Here is a 26,108-nt window from a genome sequence, read left to right as displayed (position 1 = left end):
CCGTATGTGTATGCTGAACTTCTTTCGCACCGTACGTAGCCAACCGTGCTTGATCGGAGGTGAACCACAATACTTTGCTGATCTCGTCAAGGAGCATGAACCATCATCACGCGAACTCCGCTCATCGTAGCAGCCAGCGGCTTTTGGCTGCTCGCCGTCGAACAAAGGCGGCGGTTACCGCGTCGCGCGGCGCTTTCAGATGCGCTTTCGCGGCCGTCTGGAACGCTCTTCCTTCCGATATTAGGAAGCTACTGGAGCTATGCACTTTTAAATCATCTAGATTGAAAACTCATTTGTTTAGAACTGATTTTTGTGTTCAGTTTGTTGTCCTCCTCCCGCAACTCCGATTAGCACGCTTGCCTATGTACGGTGCGAAAAAAAACACGCAACTAAACACAAAAAGTAGTTCTCAATAAATGAGTTTTAAATCTAGATTATTTAAAAGTGCATAGCATAGTTTTTTATGCCTAACGGTTTGCTTTAGGTGTAGCGGCGTGTTCTGTACGAAGGTTATGACGTACACAGATGTACGCTCTCTGTATAGTGGCATGCCCCGTCTAGACATTTTCTGCATTGAGATGTCATACGTGCGCTACGAACCTGGTGGCCCGAGTTCGATTCCCGCTCAAGGCCAACCCCGGTGACGATTATCTGGACCGGTCCTGGGCCTCCCCTAGGTCTACTCAGCATAAAATGAGTACCTGGTGCGGTGTGTAAACATCGCCACTCGGGAGACAAAGGCGGCTGGGCGTGGTGCTGGCCACCCACACCATCGTGTGCTGTGCCGGATTTCATAAGCACAACTCGCTAACAGCACTTGCCCTAAAAGTATCTTGAAGCTAGACGGGGGGATCTTTGTCGTTGTATTCTGGATATCCTTACGCTTGTTTATCCAAGAAAGCGTCACTGAGTCTCAAGACTCGTTATCAAGAGGGTCCTGCCAAGTTTTACTTTTTTGTATTTTCGCAGTGGGAGTTGGGAGGGGCAATTTTGTTGCTCTGCATAATCCCAGTTGAGTAATTTGCAAGTAATTTCTCATCCAATACCAGGTACATCGTTCGAATTTTTTTTAGTTTTGCAAGAGGAGGAAAGCAGATATCCCAGAGGAATTCCATGCAGAACAGGGGGAGAACATACGGAAAGACGCCCCCGGGTTGTGAATCAAACCCAGGGCCTTCTCGTTGTGAGGAACCGGCGTTAGCAGGGGTGTCCACTCCGTAGAGGTGTACTCTGCATAACGGTAACGTTCCACAGAGTTGTGCCCCAGGCTACGTTGGCAAGTGGCACTTGCGAATAATAATTTCCGTTCTTGCAATGTGACCAATAAATCTAAAACATTTCACAGCTTTATTTATTTCTACGTGGGCGGCGGCGGCGGAGTAAAAAAAAACTGTTAAATTATTTTCGCATTTTTACGCCTTGTCGCGTCCCTCAAGGGATGTGCGTCATGTACCATATATCATGCGACGCCGTGATGTATTGCCGTGCATTGCTGAAGCCGCGCTGCCACAAAGGGTGGTGCCGAGGCGAGCCGCACGCCGCCACGCACCACCGCACCCAGCCACACACACGAGCAGACGACTCTCGCCCGCTGGCGAGATGTTATCTCCCTCGTCTGGTGTGCAGGAGGCCGTGGGTTCGATCCCGACCCATGACGCCTGCTGTATATTTGGAGCGTGCACGCTCTCTCTCCCTGGGGTCGAGTGGATTTTTCTCCGGGTCCTCCGGTTTTTCCCCGCCACATTGAGAATCAACGCGCGTTAGAGATTATTTTGCTGCTGTAAATTTCCACGTGGTAAGCCATTCTTTGCGCTATCGTTTGTGGCTTGTGAAAAGGAACTGATAGCTCAGTGTTGCCTTTCCCTGGTATTTTTTTTTAAATCTATGCCAACCCATACCCCACAAAAACCACACAATACCAAAATCACTGACGGCCGGGCCATTCATTCTGTGCGGTAACTCTCCATGGGCAGATTACCCGGGTTACAGATTAACCCCGCTTGTAAAATAAATGATTGCATGCCTGCTTTCTCTAGTTAGCTGCTCATCACTCGTCGGGGTTCAGCGTCTTGGGGAGCCCTGCGTGACCCCAGACACCGCAGACACCGCGGGCAAGTAAACAGACGGGCAAGTAAACAGACGGCGCTGAGCCACTCTGCGCAGGTAAACAATGAGCACGTGCTCATGGACGAATCTACGCGTGTTATGCTTAGTCTGTGTGGTTTGATTTATCCATGCCACCCCTCCACCCCATTCCCTCGGATATTCGAGAGTCGACTGCACCACACGTGAGCTATACGTTCTATGCATTGCCATAACGCTGACGAACAATAGCAAAGCCACACCACAGAACCATTGATACCAGCCACACCCTACCCAACTACACCACACCCTACCCAACCAAGCCACACTCTACCAAACCATAACCTATGGAATCACAGCATCCCCTGCCCCGGTGAATGGAAGCACACCGCACAAACTACACCACACCACGCAAACCGTGCCACACCTCGCCACGCCACGCAAACCGTACCACACTGCACAAACCATGCCACACCGCACAAACCACGCCACACCGCACAAACCTCGCCACGCCACGCAAACCGTACCACACCGCACAAACCACGCCACACCGCGCAAACCACGCCACACCGCGCAAACCACGCCGCACCGCGGCCACGCAAACCCCGCCACACCGAGCCGTGACGCTCGTGTGCCCCCGTCGCCGCACGTACGCAGGGGGAAGTAGTCGTTGCGCGCAATCTCGGCGCGGGCCGCCTGCACGGCGTGCTTCACGGCGAGCAGCGCGCTGCACGACATGCACTGCGGCGGCTCCCCCGACGCCTTGGAGCGCAGCACCCCCGCCGGGTTGGGGGCGTCCTTCAGCAGGTGCACGCGGAAGTCCACCGGGATGTCCTGCGCACGCCACGCCCCGACGGGCCACGGCACGCCACGACAAGTTCAGGCCACGCCAAGACAAGTCACGCCGAGCCACGACAGAGATCAGGCCACGCCATATCCAGGACAAGTTCAGGCCACGGCAAGACAAGTCACGCCAAGCCACGACAGAGATCAGGCCACGCCATATCCAGGACAAGTTCTGGCCACGCCATACCCAGGACAAGTTCGATGAGCACGGTTGGCTACGTACGGTGCAAAATGAGTTCAACGTGACATACTTTCGTACGTCACGCCAGGGCCAGGGGATGTTAGGCCACGCCCATCCAGGGAAAGTCACGGCACACCAGGGCAATGCACACTGCAGCAGGCCAGGATAAAGTCAGGCCATCCAGGGCGTGGCTTGTCAGATGGCAGCACAGAAAGTTGGTTTACTCAGCAATCTCTGCAGATTGTTGGGCGTCAGAAACGTGTATGCATTTCCTGTCTGTGGGTGATCTTGTTGTGGCGCGTGCCCCAAGTCACGATTAAATATCCCAATGCAGGACCCCTCCTGAAAACGCCTTGAGAAATTCTTCGACATGACAAATGTGATTGTAATAATGCATTCATTTTATATTCAAAGCCAATGTGTAAAGATAACCAAGCCCATGTTCAAAGCCTTTCCCCTTCAGCAAGAAAGAAGCGTTAATTAAAACCTTTACACCGAGTGAAAGAATTGTGGTTTGTTATTTAATTGTTTTCTCTGACTGGGTGGTTCTATGTCATTCGATTTGCAACTGGACAGTTTGAAATTCAAATCCCAAGCAGCGGCTGACTCAGCCCATCCATCATCCATCTGCAGGTTAATAAAATGACGACTACTTTGTGAAAAGTCAACGGTGGCTGACGGATGCAGAGATCAATCCGAACCACGGGGGCGAGCACCAGCACACGCTCGTGTGAGCAGGAAGATGAATGCGGGCTTTGGATATTTATTTATTTATTTCGTCATGATCATTTTATTATTATTGACTTCCGCCCGTGCTGTGTGCTGTGCATGAATGGGGCCCCCCCCCCTCTTATCCTCGGCAAATAGCTGGGGGAGTGACAGTTGCCCCGGAGTGGCGGCATGCTCGTGCATCTGTGTGCGCGTGCGCTCGCACAATAGCGGCGGTGTGCGAACCCTCGCCATCCGTTCGCATTCCCCTCGTCAATCCCAGAGAGACCGGCACAGTGGGCCGACCTAACGGGGTGCAGGGCCCGTGACCTTGACATTTTGTAGCGTTTTTCTTTAATTCACATTTTCGTGATGAGTGACGAGTGGTCTGTGTACGTGCGCATGCACACACGTGTTTGCACGTATATGTGTGTGTGTGTGTGCGCGGGAGCTGCAGTGTAGCGGTTAGTGCGAAGCGCTACCAAACTGGCAACCCGGGTTCGATTCCCGCCCACGGCCACCAAACACCAGTGACGGATATCGGAACTGATCTTGAACCCATGTGACCGTCCCAAGTGACTGCCCCACATGACCCCTCCACGTGACCCCCCCCCATCCCCCCCCCCCCAACGTGACCGCCCCATATAAACGTGCGTGCCTCGTGGCTCCCGGACGTGTGAAGAATTCTGCTACCACACTGGGCGGCGACGGTGCGCGGCTGGAGCGAGCGGGCACCACCTTGCTGCTGGGAGGTTTGTACTCCCACGTGCCATTGGTGAGCAGCTGCCCGCTGGTGGGGTGGTAGATCAGGCGTTCCGTGAGCCAGTAGCCCAGGCCCATGGTGAAGGCGCCCTCCACCTGCCCAACGTCAATCGCCGGGTTCATGCTGCCGCAGAAAACGACGGAACCGCAACGTCACTGAACGGATGCATTATAGGATCCCACTCGTTACACACAAAGTGCTTGCCACAATACCTTGTCGATCTCGTCAAGGAACATAAAACCATCACGCCAACTCCGGTCATCCTCGCAGCGGCTTTTGGCTAGCCATCGAACAAAGACGTTCACTGCATCGCTCGCTTTTGTAAGCGCTTCTGCGGCCGTCTGGAACGCTCTTCCTTCCGATTTTAGGAAGCGACTGGAGCGATGCACTTCTAAATCTAGATGCAAAATTCAATTCTTCAAATCAGTTTTTTTTTGCGTTTAGCTTGTTGTACTCCCTCCCGCACCACTGATTAGCGCGGTTTGCTACGTACGGTGCAAAAGAAGTTCAACGTGCACACGTTACAATTTTGTCGCGTTGTTGCCGTCGCCAACGTCGCTTGCCGTCGTCGTCATGGCCCGCGAACGAATCGCCCCCGGACGGTGCTCGGATTGACGACCGCCCCGCGTAAGAAACGAGCGTTGCCAGCATCAGCTCTGGACGTCCGGCGACGATGAGCACCGCCACAAACGTTTTAATGCCATCGGCCATGTCCTTCATAGCCTTTAATTATCAATAGCACTGTCATAATCATCATAATTCTGCTGCATCATCATCATAATCAACATTTTCCCACTCGTATCATGATGATGATAATGATCATCATCAAAATCACCTCTTCTCCATAACCGTCATCACCACCACCATCATCATGCCCATCGCACTCAATGCGGGCTTTTCACGGCTACTCGCAGAAAATGGTTCTCTAGGATGGAGACGCGTCCAACCCTCCTCCTTCTCGTCCAGCAGCACATTCGCCCCAACCGGGACGCACGCACACGCAGATGCATGAAAGCACACAAACGCACAACAACAACAACAACTGCCATGCGCCACTAAGTGGCGGTGACATCACCGCGGCGCTTGTGTCAGGCTGTGTGCACTTTGAGGCCACGTGAAATGCCGAAGGCTCGCTGGCAGGATGTGACAGGACAGATCCAGGTGCTATGGGTTGGCTGATTGAGATGACTGCCAGATGAGCTATCTGTGCCCCCAACTGTGCCAACTTGCTATGTTTTAGCTGCCCAGTGCTCCGCTCGCTGTTTGTGAGCGTGTTACTCCTAAGCCCTCCGCTGTTGTTGGAGGGTGACTGCCTGTAACTGTCCAGTAGTAGCGTCCTTCATGCACGCACACACAAAGATCCCCCAGTATAGCCTTTACATACTTTTGGGGCAAGTGCTGTTAGCGAGCAGCTGTGAAGACCGGCACGGCACACAAGGGAGTTCGCAAGGCGGTGTTCTAACCACTACACTACCGCTCCCCACAATGAAAGACAAAAAAAGATCCCCCCGTATAACCTTTACAGACTGTTGGGGCAAGTGCTGTTGGCGAGCCGGCACGGCACACAAGGGGGTGGGTGGCCAACACCACGCCCGACCGCCTTTGTCTCCCAGGTAGCGATGTTTACACACCGTACCAGGTACTCATTTGAGGCTGAGTCGACCTAAGAGAGGCCCAGGACCGGTTCAGCTAATCTTCACTGGTGTTGGCGGTGAGCGGGAATCGAATTCGGCACGCCGGGTTCGCAGCGCAGCGTAGCACTAACCGCTACACCACCGCTCCCCACAGACACACACACGCACACGCACATACACACACGCGCGCGTACACACACGCGCACGTGTGCGCTCGCACGGACCTCTGGCCGCAGTCGAAGAGGATGTCGACACGCCTGAGCACGTGCTCGCCCGTGAGCACGTCCAGCTCGGCCTCCGTGGCCGTCGCACCGTACGAGTTGTAGTGCGGCTCCGTTGACGTCGCGTCCGGCCACACCCTGCCACGGCGGTCGTGAGACGATCGAAAAGGTGTCGCAGGCGAGGGGGCGGAGGGGTTGGAGGAGAGAAGAGAGATATAGACGTTTGTGTGAGCACGTAAGTCGAACTTCTTTCGCACCGTACGTAGCCAACTGTGATAATTGGAGGCGCGGGGGAAGGACACCAAACTAACACACACACAAAGCAGTTCGAACAGAAATGAGCTTTCAATCTAGATGTAAAATGCATAGTTCCAGTGGCTTCATAATATCGGAAGGAAGAGTGTTCCAGACGGCCGCAGAAGCGCGTCTGAAAGGGCGCGATGTGGTAACAACCGTTTTAGTTTGACGGCCAGACACTAGGCACGCTGGAGATTAGCGATTCATTTGCTTATTTACGTTCATAGTGATTTTCGTCTTCAGCTCGTATTTGGTTCACACATTATTATTATTATATCACACGAATCTCGGCCCCCCTGGAGCCCCTTGGGGCCATAATAACATTGTTTTTTGTGTAAGTTCACCGCAGCAGCACATCCATACTCTATCAGCCTCAAATTAAGTAGTTGAGAGGATTGGCAGGTAGGTGGATGTGTGGGTATGTAGATCATTTGGTGGTTGGGTGGGTATCATAGTAATTGGAAGGGTTAGTAGGTAGGTATGGGCATAGGTAGGTAGAATGGTGGGTGGGAAAAGTTAGTAGTAGGTGGTTTGGTAGGTAGGTGGGTGAGTAATTAGGTAGATGAGTGGGTAGGTAGATGAAAAAGTGAGCAGATAGGTGGGTTGGTGGAAATGCTAAGGACATTGGTAGGTGGGTGTGTGGGTAGATAGGCAGTTGGGTGGGTAAGCGACTTCACCACAGAAATGCGTAATTTAAGTAACATGATAAAGTACACACACGCACACACACGGTTCATAGTGTAATGGTCAGCACACCGGACTTGCAATCCAGAGGTCGCTGGTTCGATCCCCCGGCGCTGCGGCCGAAACAATGGTCGAGTTTCTCAAATCCTCAGAGACGTCTGGCGAGCGTGGCAGAGTGGGCGAGAAGACGCTCTTGGGCAGGTTTCCGAGAACTCCTTTCCCTCTAGTGCAGTGGCTCTTAACCTTCACTGCAGCCTGTGCCCCTTTGGTTCTCCATCGCATGTTTTTTTCATGTTAATAAACACACAGGGTTTGGTGAAACAAAGTAGTCGCACGCACGTGCCCGTGCTTAATTTGCGTTCCGATGATTTACTTTCTAAAAAAAATCTGGTCACGTCTCGCACACCCCCAGGGGGTACAGCGTGCGCGCCCCCCCAGGTTAAGAACCACCGCTCTATCGGAAGCCGTTCTGCCGGCAGTGGCGTGAGCAAGCAATTGCAGGGCTGCATCTTTCCCTTCAACCGTACACATATATTCTTCGTAATATATATATAAAAAAAAATACGACCGCTCAGGGTGGGACCGCAGCGTTTAAAATCCGACAATACATCTGGGCGATTATCGCCGGCGCTCCGTGGAGCCTCGACAAAAAGAGGGGCTGGCTCCACGCGGCGCCCAGCGTCGATGGGAGGTTCTCGGCGTGATGGGACGTGCCCCTTCGCGTGAGTGACGAACGTGAGACAGGCGCCCAATTTGCCGTGGGGGGACGGGACAGGACGGGGGGCAGAGGAGTTTACCGGCGTTCCACCATCAAAGCCTCATTCAATCGGCGGGATTTCGCTTCGCGCGCCCGCGTCACGCCGATGTAAAACCATAAAAATAATACTGTGCAGCCCTTTGTCAATCGTCCACTGCTGGATAAAGGCCTCCCCATGCCACGTCTGTCATGGCTTGGTCAGCCAAGGTTGGTGAATGTACGTACGTACGCACGTTGAACTTCTTTCGCACCGTGCGTAGCTAACGGATGATAATCGGATGCCGCGTGGGACGCGGGCAGGGGTTGTACGAGGTGCGAACGAAAGCTAGGGGATGCTACGCAGACGCTGGCACAATTTATTTTTACTGGTGGAGAATGGAGGATACCACTCACCACCGATGTCAGCCATGGCCAGGAATCAAACTCGGGAAAACCGGGGTTCACAGCGGAGTGCATAAACCGCTGTACCACAGCTCCATCCCCCCATTGCAGTCGTCAAGCAATAAGATTGCAAAGTATTGCAATCTTATTGCTTGACGACTTGTATTGTCTTTTAGTTTGTTATCCTTTCCCCGCACCTCCGATTAGCACGGATGACTACGTACGGTGCAAAAGAAATGCAACATACAGCAGAACCCCTCTGAACGACCACCCCTGTTAACGACTAATCGCTTAACGACGGGCCTCCATCCAGCCCAATGTGTTGTGTATAGTGTAGTGTATAGAAGTGTAGTGTATAGTAGTGAAGTATATAGTAGTGTGTAGTGTAGTGTATAGTATTGTGTAGTGTATAGTGTAGTGTATAATAGTGTAGTGTATAGTGATGTAGTCTGTAGTGTAGTGTAGTGCCTCCATAGAGCCCAATGTGTAGTGTATAGTGTAATATATAGTAGTGTATAGTGTAGTGTATAGTAGTGTAATATATAGTAGTGTATAGTGTAGTGTATAGTAGTGTAATATATAGTAGTGTATAGTAGTGTAATATATAGTAGTGCATAATGTAGTGTATAGTAGTGTATAGTAGTGTAATATATAGAAGTGTAATATATAGTAGTGTATAGTGTAGTGTATAGTGGTGTAATATATAGTAGTGTATAGTGTAGTGTATAGTAGTGTAATATATAGAGTGTAGAGTGTAGTGTATAGTCGTGTAGTGCCTCCATACAGCCCAATGTGTTCGCTTACTGACTTGATGCCTTGACGGGCTGTTGTAGGTACAGTAAATATTAATGCATTGATTAACCACGTTTCTTTTAATATTATCTGTTTATAATGTTGTAAGTATCTTTATGTATTTATATCCATTGTTTAAATATTACAAAGTAAAATTTTTGGGGTGAAAAAGGGGTAACTTTCGATGCTATCGAAACGAATTAAGCCTTTGAAATGTATTTCCTAATGCTCGCTTAGTGACGAACTCACTTAACGTCGTTAAGAAGAGTTCTACTCTATATGCGTTTAACATATTATATATTGGGACGCCATTGTCTTGTTGCATTGCTTGCATGTTAGAGCCACACGCACGTGTGATTAATGCAGACTTGATGCCTTGTGATGGGGGTCTCTGTGGTGTCTGAGCATCTCAAGACTTCCTGTATTCTTTTCAGAAACGATAAAAGCCTATTCGTTCTCTTTTCATCGCCGTGGCAAGTCCTCAGTGGTCAACCCCAGCCTGGCCCCTTCCACAGCAATGTGGAATTAACACCGCCAGCTCGCACAGCCTCCAAAGCGGGGCGAGCACCAACGCACGCTTGTCTGAGCCTAGATAGGTTTTAAGCCTCTTTGCTGGACCGCTTTCTCCGCACGCAACTTTTGTTACCCTCCAGGTGCGTTTCACATCTCTGCCTGATCTACCAACCCCTTACAACAGTCATCAGATTACACCACCGCCACCATCACCGCCACCACACCCGGCCAGTGCCTCCATTTTGAGCAGTGATGCAGAACAGACGTGAGCGAGAAACGATTCCACGTGTCTCTCGGAAGCCACGGATGGGAGGAGTGTGCGCCTTGTCCCACTAAATCCTCTCCCGCAGGCGCTGGGCACACCTGGGCCGGTAAGGCTTCCTTTAAAAAAAGGCGTTGCCCCTGATCCCGTGCCAAAGAGCTGACAGCTACTGTGCAATTATGACTGAAGTGCTTTGTGGGCTACACAGGGATTTCATTGCATTAATATTGTGCGTGCGTGTGCGTGCGTATGTGTTGGGAGTGGGGGAGCGGTAGCGTAGCGGTTAGCGCGCCGCGCTACTGAACCCGGCAGCCCGAGTTCGGTTCCCGATCACGGCCGACACCGGTGGCGATTACCTGAACCGATCCCGGGCCTCCCCTAGGTCGTCTCACCCTCAAATGAGTACCTGGTGCGGTGTGTAAACATCGTCACTGGGGAGACAAAGGTGGTGGGGCGTGACGCTGGCCACCCACCCCCTCGTGTACCTTTCCGGCCTTCATAGGTGCTCGCAAACAGCACTTGCCCCTACAGTCTGTTACAGGCTACACGGGGGATCTTTGTTATGGGGGGGGCGGGAGAGTTTGATTACTGGCCATGGCGAGCATCGGTGGCGAGCAATGTCCAAACCATAATAAAGGTTTTTGGGTTAGATCGCGTTATTTATAAATGTGTCGCAACCCTCCACCACCCGACACGGCCAATCAGTAAAAAAAGTGTCACGTTGACAAAAGACAAATAGTTCACTACTTTAGCCCACAGGTGTGTTGAAGATAATTGTCGTTTGTCAACGTGACACATTTTTTTGCTGATTGGCCGTGTCGGGTGGTGGAGGGTTGCGACACATTTATAAATAACGCGATCTAACCCAAAAACGTTTATTATTAATAATATTGGTCGCGAAAGCCTACGTGTCAAATGGCCAAACCAGCCACCTCCGCGCCATCATTTCGGTGACCCGAGTCACTCTTCGCAAATGAGACTCGATCCTGCCCTCTTGATTGCTCGCCGGGTTAAACAAAACCCGATCTCTCCCCCGTAATCTTCCTTCGTGGGGGAAGGAAAAATAACCGAAGGGCAGCGTCTCTTTACAGCTGGCGACGTTTGTTCTGCCGCCAGGACGGATGGTGCCACGTGGATGGGGAGCCGCGAGTCGGCGTGAAACGTCCACACTCGTGCCACACTCGTGCCACACTCGTGCCACACTCGTGCCACACTCGTGCCACACTCGTGCCACACTCCTCGTACCACACTCGTGCCACACTCGTGCCACACTCGTGCCACACTCGTGCCACACTCGTGCCACACTCGTACCACACTCGTGCCACACTCGTGCCACACTCGTACCACACTCGTACCACACTCGTGCCACACTCGTGCCACACTCCTCGTACCACACTCGTGCCACACTCATACCACACTCGTGCCACACTCGTGCCACACTCGTGCCACACTCGTACCACACTCGTGCCACACTCGTGCCACACTCCTCGTGCCACACTCGTGCCACACTCGTACCACACTCGTGCCACACTCGTGCCACACTCGTACCACACTCGTACCACACTCGTGCCACACTCGTACCACACTCGTGCCACACTCGTACCACACTCGTGCCACACTCGTGCCACACTCGTGCCACACTCGTGCCACACTCGTGCCACACTCGTACCACACTCGTACCACACTCGTGCCACACTCGTACCACACTCGTACCACACTCGTACCACACTCCTCGTGCCACACTCGTACCACACTCGTACCACACTCGTACCACACTCCTCGTGCCACACTCGTGCCACACTCGTACCACACTCCTCGTACCACACTCGTGCCACACTCGTACCACACTCCTCGTGCCACACTCGTACCACACTCGTACCACACTCGTGCCACACTCCTCGTACCACACTCGTGCCACACTCGTACCACACTCGTACCACACTCCTCGTACCACACTCGTGCCACACTCGTACCACACTCGTACCACACTCCTCGTACCACACTCGTGCCACACTCGTACCACACTCCTCGTGCCACACTCGTACCACACTCGTACCACACTCCTCGTACCACACTCGTGCCACACTCGTGCCACACTCGTACCACACTCCTCGTGCCACACTCGTGCCACACTCGTACCACACTCGTACCACACTCGTGCCACACTCGTGCCACACTCGTACCACACTCGTACCACACTCGTGCCACACTCGTGCCACACTCGTACCACACTCGTGCCACACTCGTGCCACACTCGTGCCACACTCGTACCACACTCGTACCACACTCGTGCCACACTCGTGCCACACTCGTACCACACTCGTACCACACTCGTGCCACACTCGTGCCACACTCGTACCACACTCGTACCACACTCGTACCACACTCCTCGTACCACACTCGTACCACACTCGTGCCACACTCCTCGTACCACACTCGTACCACACTCCTCGTACCACACTCGTACCACACTCGTACCACACTCGTGCCACACTCGTGCCACACTCGTACCACACTCGTGCCACACTCGTACCACACTCGTACCACACTCGTACCACACTCGTGCCACACTCGTACCACACTCGTACCACACTCGTACCACACTCGTGCCACACTCCTCGTACCACACTCGTACCACACTCGTGCCACACTCGTACCACACTCGTGCCACACTCGTACCACACTCGTACCACACTCGTGCCACACTCGTGCCACACTCGTGCCACACTCGTGCCACACTCGTGCCACACTCGTACCACACTCGTACCACACTCGTGCCACACTCGTACCACACTCGTGCCACACTCGTACCACACTCGTACCACACTCGTGCCACACTCGTACCACACTCGTGCCACACTCGTACCACACTCGTACCACACTCGTACCACACTCGTGCCACACTCGTACCACACTCCTCGTACCACACTCGTACTACACTCGTACCACACTCGTACCACACTCGTGCCACACTCGTACCACACTCCTCGTACCACACTCGTACTACACTCCTCGTGCCACACTCGTACCACACTCGTACCACACTCCTCGTACCACACTCGTACCACACTCGTACCACACTCGTACCACACTCGTGCCACACTCGTACCACACTCGTGCCACACTCGTGCCACACTCGTGCCACACTCGTACTACACTCGTGCCACACTCGTGCCACACTCGTGCCACACTCGTGCCACACTCGTACCACACTCGTGCCACACTCCTCGTACCACACTCGTGCCACACTCGTACCACACTCGTGCCACACTCCTCGTACCACACTCGTACCACACTCGTACCACACTCCTCGTACCACACTCGTACCACACTCGTACCACACTCCTCGTACCACACTCGTACCACACTCGTACCACACTCGTACCACACTCGTGCCACACTCGTACCACACTCGTGCCACACTCGTGCCACACTCGTGCCACACTCGTACTACACTCGTGCCACACTCGTGCCACACTCGTGCCACACTCGTACCACACTCGTACCACACTCGTGCCACACTCGTGCCACACTCGTGCCACACTCGTACCACACTCGTACCACACTCGTGCCACACTCGTACCACACTCGTACCACACTCGTACCACACTCGTACCACACTCGTGCCACACTCCTCGTACCACACTCCTCGTACCACACTCGTGCCACACTCGTACCACACTCCTCGTGCCACACTCGTGCCACACTCGTACCACACTCGTACCACACTCGTGCCACACTCGTACCACACTCGTACCACACTCGTGCCACACTCGTACCACACTCGTACCACACTCGTACCACACTCGTACCACACTCGTACCACACTCCTCGTACCACACTCCTCGTACCACACTCGTACCACACTCGTACCACACTCCTCGTACCACACTCCTCGTACCACACTCCTCGTACCACACTCGTACCACACTCGTACCACACTCGTACCACACTCGTACCACACTCGTGCCACACTCGTGCCACACTCGTGCCACACTCGTGCCACACTCGTACCACACTCGTGCCACACTCGTACCACACTCATCGTACCACACTCGTACCACACTCGTACCACACTCGTACCACACTCGTACCACACTCGTACCACACTCGTGCCACACTCGTACCACACTCGTACCACACTCGTACCACACTCGTACCACACTCGTACCACACTCGTGCCACACTCGTGCCACACTCGTGCCACACTCGTACCACACTCGTGCCACACTCGTACCACACTCGTACCACACTCCTCGTACCACACTCGTACCACACTCGTACCACACTCGTACCACACTCGTACCACACTCGTACCACACTCGTACCACACTCGTCCACCTCTCATCCTCCCCTCGTCCACCTCCCGTACCCACCTCGTACCCCCCTCGTACTCCTCTCCACACCCGTGGCGGAGGTTCAGAAGTGACTTTTGGGGCAGGGAAGGGGGAGCGGAGCGAACTACTTTGACGGATGAAATTATGGGGGGCACGAGAAGGCGGGGCGGGGGGGGGTTGTGGCACAATGCACGCACGAGGATGGGAGCCAAAGTGCAAAGGATGAATGCCCCCCACACCCTCCCCCCCCCCCCCCAGGTAAGAGTACACCACGGTATTTGTGATGATCAGAGTGCAACGTCGCACATTCAACCTTCACGCCAAAAATATACACCGAGATTCTCCGTGTTGTTTTCTGCCCGGAGCAAAACAAGCGGGAAACGAAGCGTCTGTTTTTTGTTTTTTGTTACCGGCCGGCGCCTAACGGATGGACCTGGGAGTTTTACGTTTCTTTTGTTCTGCTCCGGAGCTTTCGAGGCAGGATTTGTGCATCATGCAGACTCGCAAAATGCTTCGCTGTGGAGTGACCAAGAGGCGGCAGGTTAGCAAGCAAGTTGCCGGCTGCCTTTGGAGCAAATCTGGGCACTTGTCCCCTCGAATGCAAGGGGGGATTTCTTCAGCCATCCTCGACTCTTCCCGCGTGCAAATGCACCCAGTGAGTAATGCGGCCGAACATTCCCAAGCAGCGCCCTCTTGAGAAACAGCCTTTGTGACACCACGCCCTTGAGAGTCTCGTGCGAGTCGCTGCTCGAGATACGTAAATACATTTTAAAATCATTTCTCCTGTTTATAATATTCAATTTGCAATGTCTGGCCGTATATGGTACTTGCAGGGCGCTCGGCTTGTCATCCAGAGGTCGCGATTTCAAAATTCTGGCTACGTGCTGGCTCAGTCCATCACCCCTTCTGGCAGTGGTTGTTCTACGGGGGGAGACGGGGGGTGGTGAATGACCCCTGACAATAGGCATTTAGAAATTTCGACCAGGGCTGTCAACGGTGATGAGCATCGTCCCACGCTCAGCTGAGCAGGCCGGAACACTTCCGAGCGTTCGGATCTCCACCGGAGAGGAGACGTGAGCAGCCGCGCAGGGGACCGGCAAGATTTTGAACGGGGCCTGCAAGACTGCCAATTCGGTGGCGAATTAGTCTCTCGCGAATTTCACGTCCCGACAACCCCGCCAACCAGTGTGCAGGACTCGGCTGTTTCATCGGGTCGAGCGCCTCCCTCTCGTCCGTCCCTCGTTCCACTACCGTGCCGCAGGAGAGCGCGACGTTAATTCCCTTCCTCCCTCTTTCCTCGCACTGCTTCGCTCTGGAATTCGTCCCGCCCCCCCCTACCCCACCGCGACCGCCGCCTCCACGCACATCTATACTTCCCACCGTCTCTTTTCTCCGAATTCCTAAAACCTTGCTCAATTCAAGAAACGTGTTGGTTCTTATCTGCCGCGCTATCATTAACGCGTGCTCTCTCTCTCTCTATTTGCCAGCTTTGGAATTCCCTCCCCCCCCCCCCCCCCCCCCGTCGTCTCTGCTCTCAGCTTCCCGCAAACCAGGCCCAATTCATGAAACACGTCATCTATCTGCTGCACTGTCTATCATAAGCCGGGGTGGTGTTGGCTGTGCATGTGGCCCGTAATCCAGCACTGTGGAGGCAGCAGCGAGGGGTTGATGGATCACACAAAAGGTTGTGAAAGCATCTTCCCGTGGGTGTCGAGACGCCAAATCTTGGCTTTCCAGGGTAAAATGCAATAATAGCAAACGTGAGCTCCATCATTTCTTTCAAACTGCTGTTTTTGTTTAGTTTCTTGCCCTTCCCCCCGCACCCACCTCCGATTAGCGCGGTTGGCTACGTACGGTGCAAAAGAAGTTCAACGTACACGCGAACGTGCGGGGGTTTTCTCCGTGTGCTCCGGTTTCCTTCGACACGATCTTATTGGCGTGGGAGTTTTTTGTCCGTGCAGCGACTTGTAACCTCCGGGTGAAAGGCGCTTTACGAGTGTCAATTATTATTAATTATTATTAAACACTCATTAATTGGCTGGTAACACCTTCATATATACACAGAGGCTGACTTTCCCGCATTGCCTGTGGCTCTTCGTTCCTCCAAGTCATTCACTCTTTCTCTCTCTCTCTCTGCGAGGGCGAGCCAATCCTATGTGGTGGTGGCGGCGATGTGTTACAATTCTAGATTTAAAGCTTTCGTGACTGCTTGGATCCATACTCTTTGGTTCTAATGGGTAAAGTCACGTAGGTGACTTCACCTACGTGACTTTACCCAATAGAACCAAAGAGTATGGATGTGTTACAAGTTGACATTATTATTGTTATTATCATGATATCATGATCGTTATAAGTGTTATTATACTTGGTATCATTATTGTTATTAGCAGTGCTATTGTTATCGTTATTATAGATATTATGACTTATCATTATTATAATTGATATTATTATTAGTGTTGTTATTGTTATTATGAGTGCAATTATTATTATTCGTGATACTGTTATCATTATTATTGTTATATATTGTTATTCCGTGACGACTGTGTGGTGTGCTCTGGGACCGCTGTTTGTTGTCGTTTTTCTGCCCTGCCCAATCCTGCGTTTAGTGTTGAAAAATCGGCAGGAATTGTACTTCATGTATTGATATTTACTTATTTTAGTGACCTGCTTACCTTTCCTCTATACTTTTCACTCCCGTCGTGTTCTTTGTATTAAATCAAGATTCTCAAACCCGATTTAGGGGGCCTTTCGGACCTGTGCCCAACAACCGCGACAGGAACCAGAACGTCACCCTCACGTGAGGCGAACGACTCGACAGAGCGAGCGGTTAACGAGGCCTCGGTGTGCAGGCATCGCTCACCAGTACTGAGCGGTGAGGTTGACCGTCTTCTTGAAGCAGGCAGACACGAGGTCCTTCCACGGAGTGTCCGGAGGCAAGGACGCCTTTACGTCCTTCATGCGATCCTTCAGCATCTCGCAGCACTTCTGTATGCCCTGCACGCAAAAAAAATCATCCCCCCGACACCGCCCGTAAAGCCTTAACAGACTGTTGGGGCAAGTGCTGTTAGCTAGTAGGTGGCCAGCACCACGCCCGGCCCCCTTTGTCTCCCCAGTGGCGATGTTTACACTCCCCGCACCAGGTACTCATTTGACACTGAGTCGACCTCGGGGAGGCTCGGATCGGATAATCGTCACCGATGTCGTGAGCGGGAATCGAACTCGGGTCGGCGGGATCGAGGAATCTCCACCGCTGGTACAAAGCCACCAGTGGAGGTGAGTACCTCCATTGGCTCGGCTCGGGGCCCGGCAGGGCCACGATCAGGGCCAGTGACTCGTTCATTGCACAAGAGTGCGCCGTCAACGAGTACACCGTTAGGACACAGCACCACCACATAGTACACGCGCGTCTTGACTGGATTGTTGCGTGTGACCGTCAGCGGCACGGCTTCTGCAGTGGAGAAACTGAGCTGCTCTGGGCTGGCATGGCTCGAATATGGTAATGAGAGGTAAGAGGCGAGTGAAAACTGTCATGGTGACCAACCTCCACATTTGCACATGGCACAGATTTTGAAATCACCAGTAATTTCTAAAATTACAAACGGCCACGGGTGAGCAATGCTTTGGCAAAATTGAGATCTTAGGCTCAAGCACACACAGCTGCCAGTGATTAAACCAGGTTCTGAAGCACGGTGAGTTTAATGGTCTCAGCCCGGGTAACCAATGCCTGACCAAAAGACGTAAAACATACAAAATTTAGTTTTTTCACTCGGCACCATAAACAGGAACATGTGGATCGCCGAGCGAACACAAAGCAGAGACATCGTACCGACTGCTAAGAAATGTAAGTGGGCTTGGGCCAGACACCGTCTCATGATAGGGGTGATGGCCGAGGGTTGAGACAAACGGTGGAGTGGGTAGCCGGGGGAGGTGACATGCCCAGGAGGACGTCCACTGAAGAGATGGAGCGATGGGATCAACCCGAGCGCAGGAGCTACATGGACTGTTACGTACGTATGTTGAACTTCTTTCGCACCGTACGTAGCCAACCGTGCTAATCGGAGGTGCGGGAGATGGCGACTGCTTCGTGTAGCAGTGGATAGAACATGGCTGATGCTGGTGATGGCTCGAGCCCACCGCTGAGGAATACATTTTTTGCTCACCTATTGGATGGCCGACGCGCGGCAACGGATACGCAGAGAGCGCGCGACGGGCAGTGCCACCCCGCACCTCCGATGAGCACGGTTGGCTACGTACGGCGCGAAAGAAGTTCAACGTACCGCACGTACAGCAAGACGGATTCACGGGCGACCGCCGCGAGGAAGGCCAGGGGCTCCGGAAGGGCACCGTTTTCACCTCATCGCGCGTGCGCAACGGATTGGAAATGTGGTCATGAAAATGTTAAAGATTGTTTAATTTCCGCGATTAACCCCGGCTTTGTTTAAATCAAGGGAGCCGATCGATCGCACGTTTAAAATAAATAAAAAAATGCAAGAGCGCTAAATTGTGCGAACTGAACACGCAGGTTTTGTAATTGCGCAAAGTGCGTTGTCGCTCAGCACCGGCATCGGCCGTGGGTTAGCGCGAGGATAAAAAAAAAGGATGAGAAATAAAATTAACGATTCGGCAACTACAAAAAAAACGCGCGGACCATCTTCGTCTTTTTGCGGAGAAAGCCGTTACGCTGATCTATAACGCAGAGAGCTATCGGCTTCACGTCCCTTCTAAATAACGGTGCCCTCCGCTGGGAAACCGGAATCGAACCTGCCGACACTGAGCAGCCTACCGTGGCTGATAAGGGAACGGCTCGCACAAAGGCAAAGATCCCCCCATGTAGCCTTCACAGACTGTTGGGGCAAGAGCTGTTAGCGAGCAGCACCTATGAAGAGTAGCACGAGGGGGTGGGTGGCCAGCACCACGGCCGGCCGCCTTTGTCTCCCCAGTGGCGATGTTTACTCACTGCTCCAGGTACTCATTTGAGGCTGAGTCGACCGAGGGGATACCCAGGACAAGTTCAGATAATCGTCACTGGTGTTGGCCGTGAGCGGGAATCGAACTCGGGCTGCCAGTTTCGTAAGGGCAGCGCGCTAGCCGCTGCACCACCACGCGCGCACGCACACGCGCGCACGTACGCACGTACATTACTGTCAAAGCCTTCATCAATTCCGGCCGAGCCGGCGTAATTGACTTAGTGGGGGGAGATGGAGGATTGGGGGGGGGGGGGTAAAAAAAAGTCCCTTTAGCCACTGCACGTGCTCAGACAGCTAAAGCGTCCGTGAGCGAGCGAATCAATCGGCACGCCGGGGCAATACCGGGCCGAGCGCAGAAATCCACGCGGCGCGGAATAATGGCTGCGTTGGCAGAAGCCCTGGAATGAATGGCCCGCTGCTCCCCTGACACAATGCTCGGGGTGGCTTGCGCGGAGGAGGGCAAGGCCACGCCACCGAAGCCGCGCGGCCGGTATTAGTTACAGCGGCCGAGCGCTGACGAACAAGCGCAGACGCTTGATATACCATACCTGTCCTGCGTGCGCGCACACGTGCGTGTGTGTTTGCACTGGCGCGCTCGTGCGTGTGTAGGAATGTGTGTGTGTGGGTGGCGGTGGCGACATTGTGGTTTGTCCACAAGCGAGGCGATACCCAGCCCGCCGCCAGGGTCCAATCCCTGGTTGTGCGCACTCTTGGGTGGCAGGTGGCATCTGAATGATGGTCTGTGCCGACCTTCGACAACCTAACGCCAGACAAAGGTGGCTGGGCACGCACGGTGGTAGCCGGACAGCAACAGAAATAAACAATACTTTCATTTTATATCGCGTCATTCATGCTAATCGAATCCCATAACAGAAAGCCGAGTTATATCTCATACCACCCTTAATCGGTGATCAATAACTGCACTTGCCTCAATGGTCTATTTAGGGTTAAAAGTAAGTTATGAGCGTGAACGTGTTTGTATGTGTTTGTGTGATTAAAGGTTCAATTATTGGTCAAGCACACAACTGAGGATCTGCATCTGAACTTGTCTCGTGCCTAGCCTAGGCTGACTCAACATAAAATGAGTATCTAGTGGAGAGTGGCCGGGAATGAGAAGTAGAATACCATCCCTCCACGTGTAACATCAGCCTTAATAGACACTCACCCACTGCACCTTCGATGAGTACAGCTGGCTACGTATGGTGGCAAAGAAGTTCAACACACGTACAAATGCATCGATCGTCTACCCGAGCCAAAAGTTCTGTAACCCTATGGCGCACGCCTGCGATCCAGCGCTTTGGGGGTGGTTCAAGCAGACCCCACTGGGCTGCGATGTAGCCAGCGGGCAGCTGGCTTCATGAACCCACCCGTGCAGACGTATCCCCCTCGTATGCCCGACCGGTTGTCTCCGGGCACCAAAGAGACTTCCAAAAAAACTAAACAAAAAGGTTCCTCCAAAAACAGAATTTCCGTCAAACATCCCGAGGTACGGATCGCTCCCAAACAATTGCCGAGCAGAGGCGGCGGCTGTCGGGTGCGCAGGCGGTGTAACTGCACCGCCCCCCACTCCCATGGTGGGTCGGAGGGGCCCAGGTGGCGGCCTTCGAAGAGAAATAGCGGCAGGGGACCCCCTCGCGTTTCATTCCCCGCACCCCAAGGCCCGTGCCAACCACGCTACGCCGCCGGTCTCGAGTCTCCGCGCGGCTTCGCCGGAGTATCAAGTGACACTGTTGTTATGATTTAAGGAGCACCGCCAGAAATATGATGCTGATTGTTACACAAAATAAAAGCCCCGTGTATTATTAATAGTGCGCTCGTTGGCATTGCAGCCGATTGTGGGTCTCGGTGAAGGTTTGCAGAGAGAGGAGAGTGAGCTTCGCAAGTTAAGGAAGTGCAAAGGAAAGGTCTCTGGGAAAATGAGATTTACCAGCTCTGAATCAAGAGTAATGGCCGCGGGAAGAGTACAAACTAAAGAATCGTAATAAGATAGGCTATCCTGGAAGCTGTACGAGTTTGTGTTTGTCCATCTCGTTATGCCGTCGCGTGCGTGAGTGAGTGTGTGGGAGCGATAGTGTAGCTGTTAGCGCAACGCGCTACTAACCTGGCGACCCAAGTTCGATTCTCGCTTACAGTCAACACCAGTGATGATCATCTGAACCGGTCCTCGGCCTCCCCTAAGTCGACTCAGCCTCAAATGAATGCCTGGTGCGGTGTGTAAACATCGCCACTAGGGAGACAAAGTCGGCTGGGAGTGGTGCTGGCCACCCACTCCCTCGTGCTACTCTTCATAGGTTCAGGTGGCACTCGCTAACAGCACTTGCCCCAGCAGTCTGTTGAGGCTATCGGAAGATCTGTGTCTCTGTATGAGTAGGGGGAGCTGTAATGCAGTGGTTCGTGCCCTGTACTATGCATCCGGCGACCAATAGCCCAGTGCAACAGGAATCAAACCTCCGGGTCGGCGGGTTCAGAGCGCAGTGCACTAACCACTCTCTTCCTCCTCTCCCCCTCCAGACAAGGGTATACACGCATAATTCACTATATATATAAACATCAGATGTGCATGAGACGTAAAACGCATTACATGATGTTTAAATTGGCCATGATGAGGCTGGGAATATATTTCCACACGGAGCACAAGGCAGGACATGTGCAGCGCCTGCTGCTGCTGCTGCTGCTTGCATGTCCGCTGTTTATACGCGTTACACCGCTTGTTTTAGCTACGAGTATAAATCACAAACGGTTGAATCCATCGCTTCCAAATAGTCTACGCAATGCTGTCGTCAACCAGCTGTTGCTCTCTTCCCCCCCCCCCTTCCCCAAAGCGATATGCGCAGATGTATGCATGTTCAAGTTCTTTCTCACCGTACTTAGCCAACCGTGCTAATCGGAGATGTGGGGGGAAGGACAACAAACTAAACACAGAAAGCAGTTCCAAAAAAATTGGTTTTCAATTTAGATAATTTAAAAGTGCATAGCTCCAGTGGCTTCCTAATATCGGAAGGAAGAGCGTTCCAGGCGGCCGCAGAAGCGCATCTGAAGGCGCGCGATGCAGCGGCGACCGCCTTTGTTCGATGGCCAAGCCAAAAGCCGTCGCTGCGAGGATGTAAACGTACGCACGTAGGAATCAGTACCACGTTGGGTAGCACACACACAGCGGTGTGTAAACCTGATGGCCCAGGTTTGATATCTAACCATAGATAATAATAATACTAATATCAGTGGCAAGTGGTGGTATCTCGCATCTAGGGTGACCTAGTATTCAATGAATGCCTGGTGTGGTGTGACACTGAGACAAAAACGGTCGGGCATGGTGCTTGGTGTATTACTTGTCAGGCGTAAACGATACTTGCTAACAACTGATGATGAATAATATGATAATGCTGCTGATGATGCTTATTTTGCTCTTCACAATGATAATGATACTGTTGATGGTGACGTTGCTCCTGTTGGCTCTACTGATGTAGATGAAGTTGCAGATGATGGTTCTGTTGATGATGATGCTCGTGTTGCTGCTAACAATGATAACGCTGATGACGGTATTGCCGTTAGCGGTAAGGGGCACCGCTGCTGCCTCCACTGATGTTGATGAAGTTGCTGATGATGATGATGATGCTGATGATGATGCCCGCATTGCTGCTCACAATAAAAACGCTGGTGACGGTACTGCTGTTAGCAGTAAGGGGCACCGCTGCTGCCTGCATTATGTTGATAAAGTTGCTGATGATGATGCTGCTGCCCATGACCATGCTGCTGCTGATGATGATGCTGCTGCTCCTGCTGATGATGATACTGATGATGAATGTGCTGCTACTAACAGTGACAATGCCGGAGATGTCAATGAACATGAGAGAGAGAGAAAGAGAGGGGGGGTGACGGCGGGCTGGCCGCGGGTACCATGCAGTTGATCTCGCTGCTGACGCTGCCCCCGGTCGCCTGGGCGTTGGGGCTGCACAGGGTGGTCGTCGGCCTCACGGAGACGATGTCGACCGGGACGCCGAGCTCGAATGCGCACACCTGCGCCACCTGAAACGAGAGACAGGCAGCGGCGGCGCCACAGCAAAGTACGACGTTCCGTGAGAGACGGGGGGGGGGGGGGGAACAGTTCTCTGTTTGGAATCACAATCTCGTCTTAGACCGGAGCAATCCGTACGAGCTATGAAGCTCTTTTTTCACAGATGTCCAGTATGGGACGGGTCAGCAAGTTACAACAAACGATAAAAAAAACCCGATAGGAGTGCACCATAGAGAGAATGGAAAGCACAAAGCCACGTGGGTGAGTGGGTCGCCCCTCGCAGCGCGTGTAGCCTTGAATAGACTGTTGGGACAAGTGCTGTTAGCGAGCGCCTGTGAGGGTCGGAATGGCACACGAGGGGGGTGGGTGGCCGGAACCACGCCCGGCTGATTTTTTCTCCCGAGTGGCGATGCTCACACACCGCACCAGGTACTGATTTGAGGCTGAGTCGACCTTACGGAGGCCCAGGACCGGTTCAGATAATCGTCACCGGTGTTGACCACGAGCGGTGATCGAACTCGGGTCGCCGGGTTCGTAGCGCAGCGTAGCGCTGACCTCTACACTACCACTCCCACACACCACACACACACACACACGCGGACACACAAAGACACGCTATCTGGCTCCATACACGCACACGCCAGCATCGCACCACGATCCACAACGCTCGCGACTGGACGACAGCCGACAGAGTTTTTACAATCGCGACACTCGCCGCGCCGTGACTCGAGCAAAGGAAACTCCGGAACCAACCTTTGTGTTGATCCCTTGTCCCATCTCAATCCCTCCGTGCGTGATGGTGATTGTTCCATCTTGCGCGTAAACTGCCACCGTGCCTGCAAGGTGCAAGAATAATCACAAATTTAAACGGCAGGCTAGCCGAGCGGGGCAGTTTCGGGGCTGGAGGTCCATAGCCCCCTCGGGTTTTTCCCGATGCAATAAAATGCCCACGTCAATATGTGCAACGCGTACGTGGGCCCGCACGACCGATATTATTCGTGATAACGTTTTTTGGGGGTTGGACCGCGTTACGTGTAAACGTCACTGTCGTAGGCCCACCGCCACCCAACGCGGCCAATCAGTAAGGTTTGTCACGTGAACGGGACGTGCCAATTAGTTGCTACTTCAGTACCACCGATTGTGTGGTGCTGAAGTAGCGAATTGAGATTCCCCCCTGCCCCCCCACCCTTAGAGACCCCCAATATTGGTATTATTGATATTCACCAGTGAAAACACATTGAATGTTATTTATATCTTAATTTTTGATGTCGGCCCCTCTTTAATCAACTAGAAATTTCCGGGACCACCCCCACCTTGGGAGTGTATTAATCCACCTCTTTTTTTAAATTGAACTCGAGCTCCTCGCCAGCCACTGCCTCTAATGGGGCCCACCGTTAACCATTTCGGGGTCACGTGACCGCCACTAGGTTCCTCCCCCCCCCCGTAGAATGGCCACCGTTGAACCATCTGTCGTCAGTTCTAGAGCCCGCCCAGGTGACCTTTCCACGGTCAATTGGTCACCTCTCGACAGCCCCTGGCGCAGCTTTGCCGGGGAGGTGTGAAGGCCTGGTGTGCCCTGTCTAAAGCGCCGACCCCGCGGTCAAGGCGACGCACCAGCAGCTTAACCCACGAGCCCCTGACCCACGACCCGTGACGCGGACTCAGCGCCGGACAGACGAACCCCCGCCGTGACTTGACGGAGGAGCGGGTGTGAGATGGCGAGGGGGTGACAGAAAGGGTAAACACAACCCGCGTTGACTTCCAAGTCACTCTCGCTCGCCTCTCTGCTCACTCGCTCACTCGACATTTTTTTCTTTACGTCCCTTCAATCAGCGGTTCTCAAAATAGCGGTCCCCGGAGCCACCAGGGGTCCGGGACGGTCTTCCAGGTGGTCTGCGGTGGGGCTGTGATGCCAACGCAGGTTGATCCGGAAATGATGATAATGTTGATTATACCTTTTGTTTTCGGGCATTAATATTTTACTTACAATATTTAATTTAAAAAAATGAAGTTAGGTCAACTACCGTGATTAAGTTAACCCTAACCCTGCGATCGAAATGCTAACCCAAAAAAAACAATGTTATAGCTACGTAAAAAAAAATTATAATTATGTACCGGTAATATGAATCACTTTGTATGAGTGGTATTTAGAGAGAGAAGTGACTGCGTTGTCACCGGGGGTGGGGGGCTAGATGGTCTGCGGAAATGTTTGCATTAGTTGGGCTGCCACAGTGGTGAGATGTTAACTACCTCGCCTGGTATGCAAGAGGTCGTGGGGTTTGATCCCGAACCTGATGCCTGCTGCTGTATATTTGGAGTTTGCGTGTTTTCTCCGTGGTTGCATGGATTTTTCTCCGGATCCTCTGGTTTTTCTCTCCATATTTATAAACATGTGTTTGGAGTATTTGGCTGCTATAAATTTCCACATGATAAGCCACACTTCGTTGAGCTATCATTTGTGATAGCCAGGTCACTTCTGAAAAAGAGCTACATAGCTCAGTGGGCCTTACCTGGTAAAATAAAAATAGTTTAGTTTATTTTAGAGTGGTCCGTCGGCCAAAAGAGTTCGATAAACACTGCCTTAAATAGATTAACACGAATAATAACAGTGATAGTCAAACAATGATGATATCCTCTGGTTAATGAGACGTACTTTTCCCCCTGTATTTTA

The 26,108-nt window shown here is 52.8% G+C and overlaps 1 protein-coding gene across 2 annotated transcripts in view; it reads right to left on the bottom strand.

Annotated features, from left to right (window-relative positions):
* The window catches only part of LOC116953590 (xanthine dehydrogenase-like), a 94,584-nt gene that overhangs the window by 10,511 nt on the left and 57,965 nt on the right, over positions 1–26,108 (bottom strand). For both annotated transcript variants that reach the window (XM_032973918.2, XM_032973919.2), the window contains exons 24-29: positions 24,191–24,273; positions 23,320–23,448; positions 17,319–17,452; positions 6,439–6,573; positions 4,556–4,703; positions 2,736–2,916 (exon numbers count right to left, since the gene is read on the bottom strand). In XM_032973918.2, coding sequence (XP_032829809.2) covers positions 2,736–2,916; positions 4,556–4,703; positions 6,439–6,573; positions 17,319–17,452; positions 23,320–23,448; positions 24,191–24,273 — 810 coding nt within the window. The remainder of the gene's footprint in view (positions 1–2,735; positions 2,917–4,555; positions 4,704–6,438; positions 6,574–17,318; positions 17,453–23,319; positions 23,449–24,190; positions 24,274–26,108) is intronic.

Source organism: Petromyzon marinus, chromosome 52 (genome assembly GCF_048934315.1).
Source record: "Petromyzon marinus isolate PM22_M1 ecotype Great Lakes invasive population chromosome 52, UKy_Petmar_22M1.pri1.0, whole genome shotgun sequence".
In the NCBI taxonomy this organism is placed as follows: Eukaryota; Metazoa; Chordata; class Hyperoartia; order Petromyzontiformes; family Petromyzontidae; genus Petromyzon; species Petromyzon marinus.
Note: the sequence above shows the minus strand (reverse complement) of the source record. Positions and strands in the feature narration are given on the sequence as shown.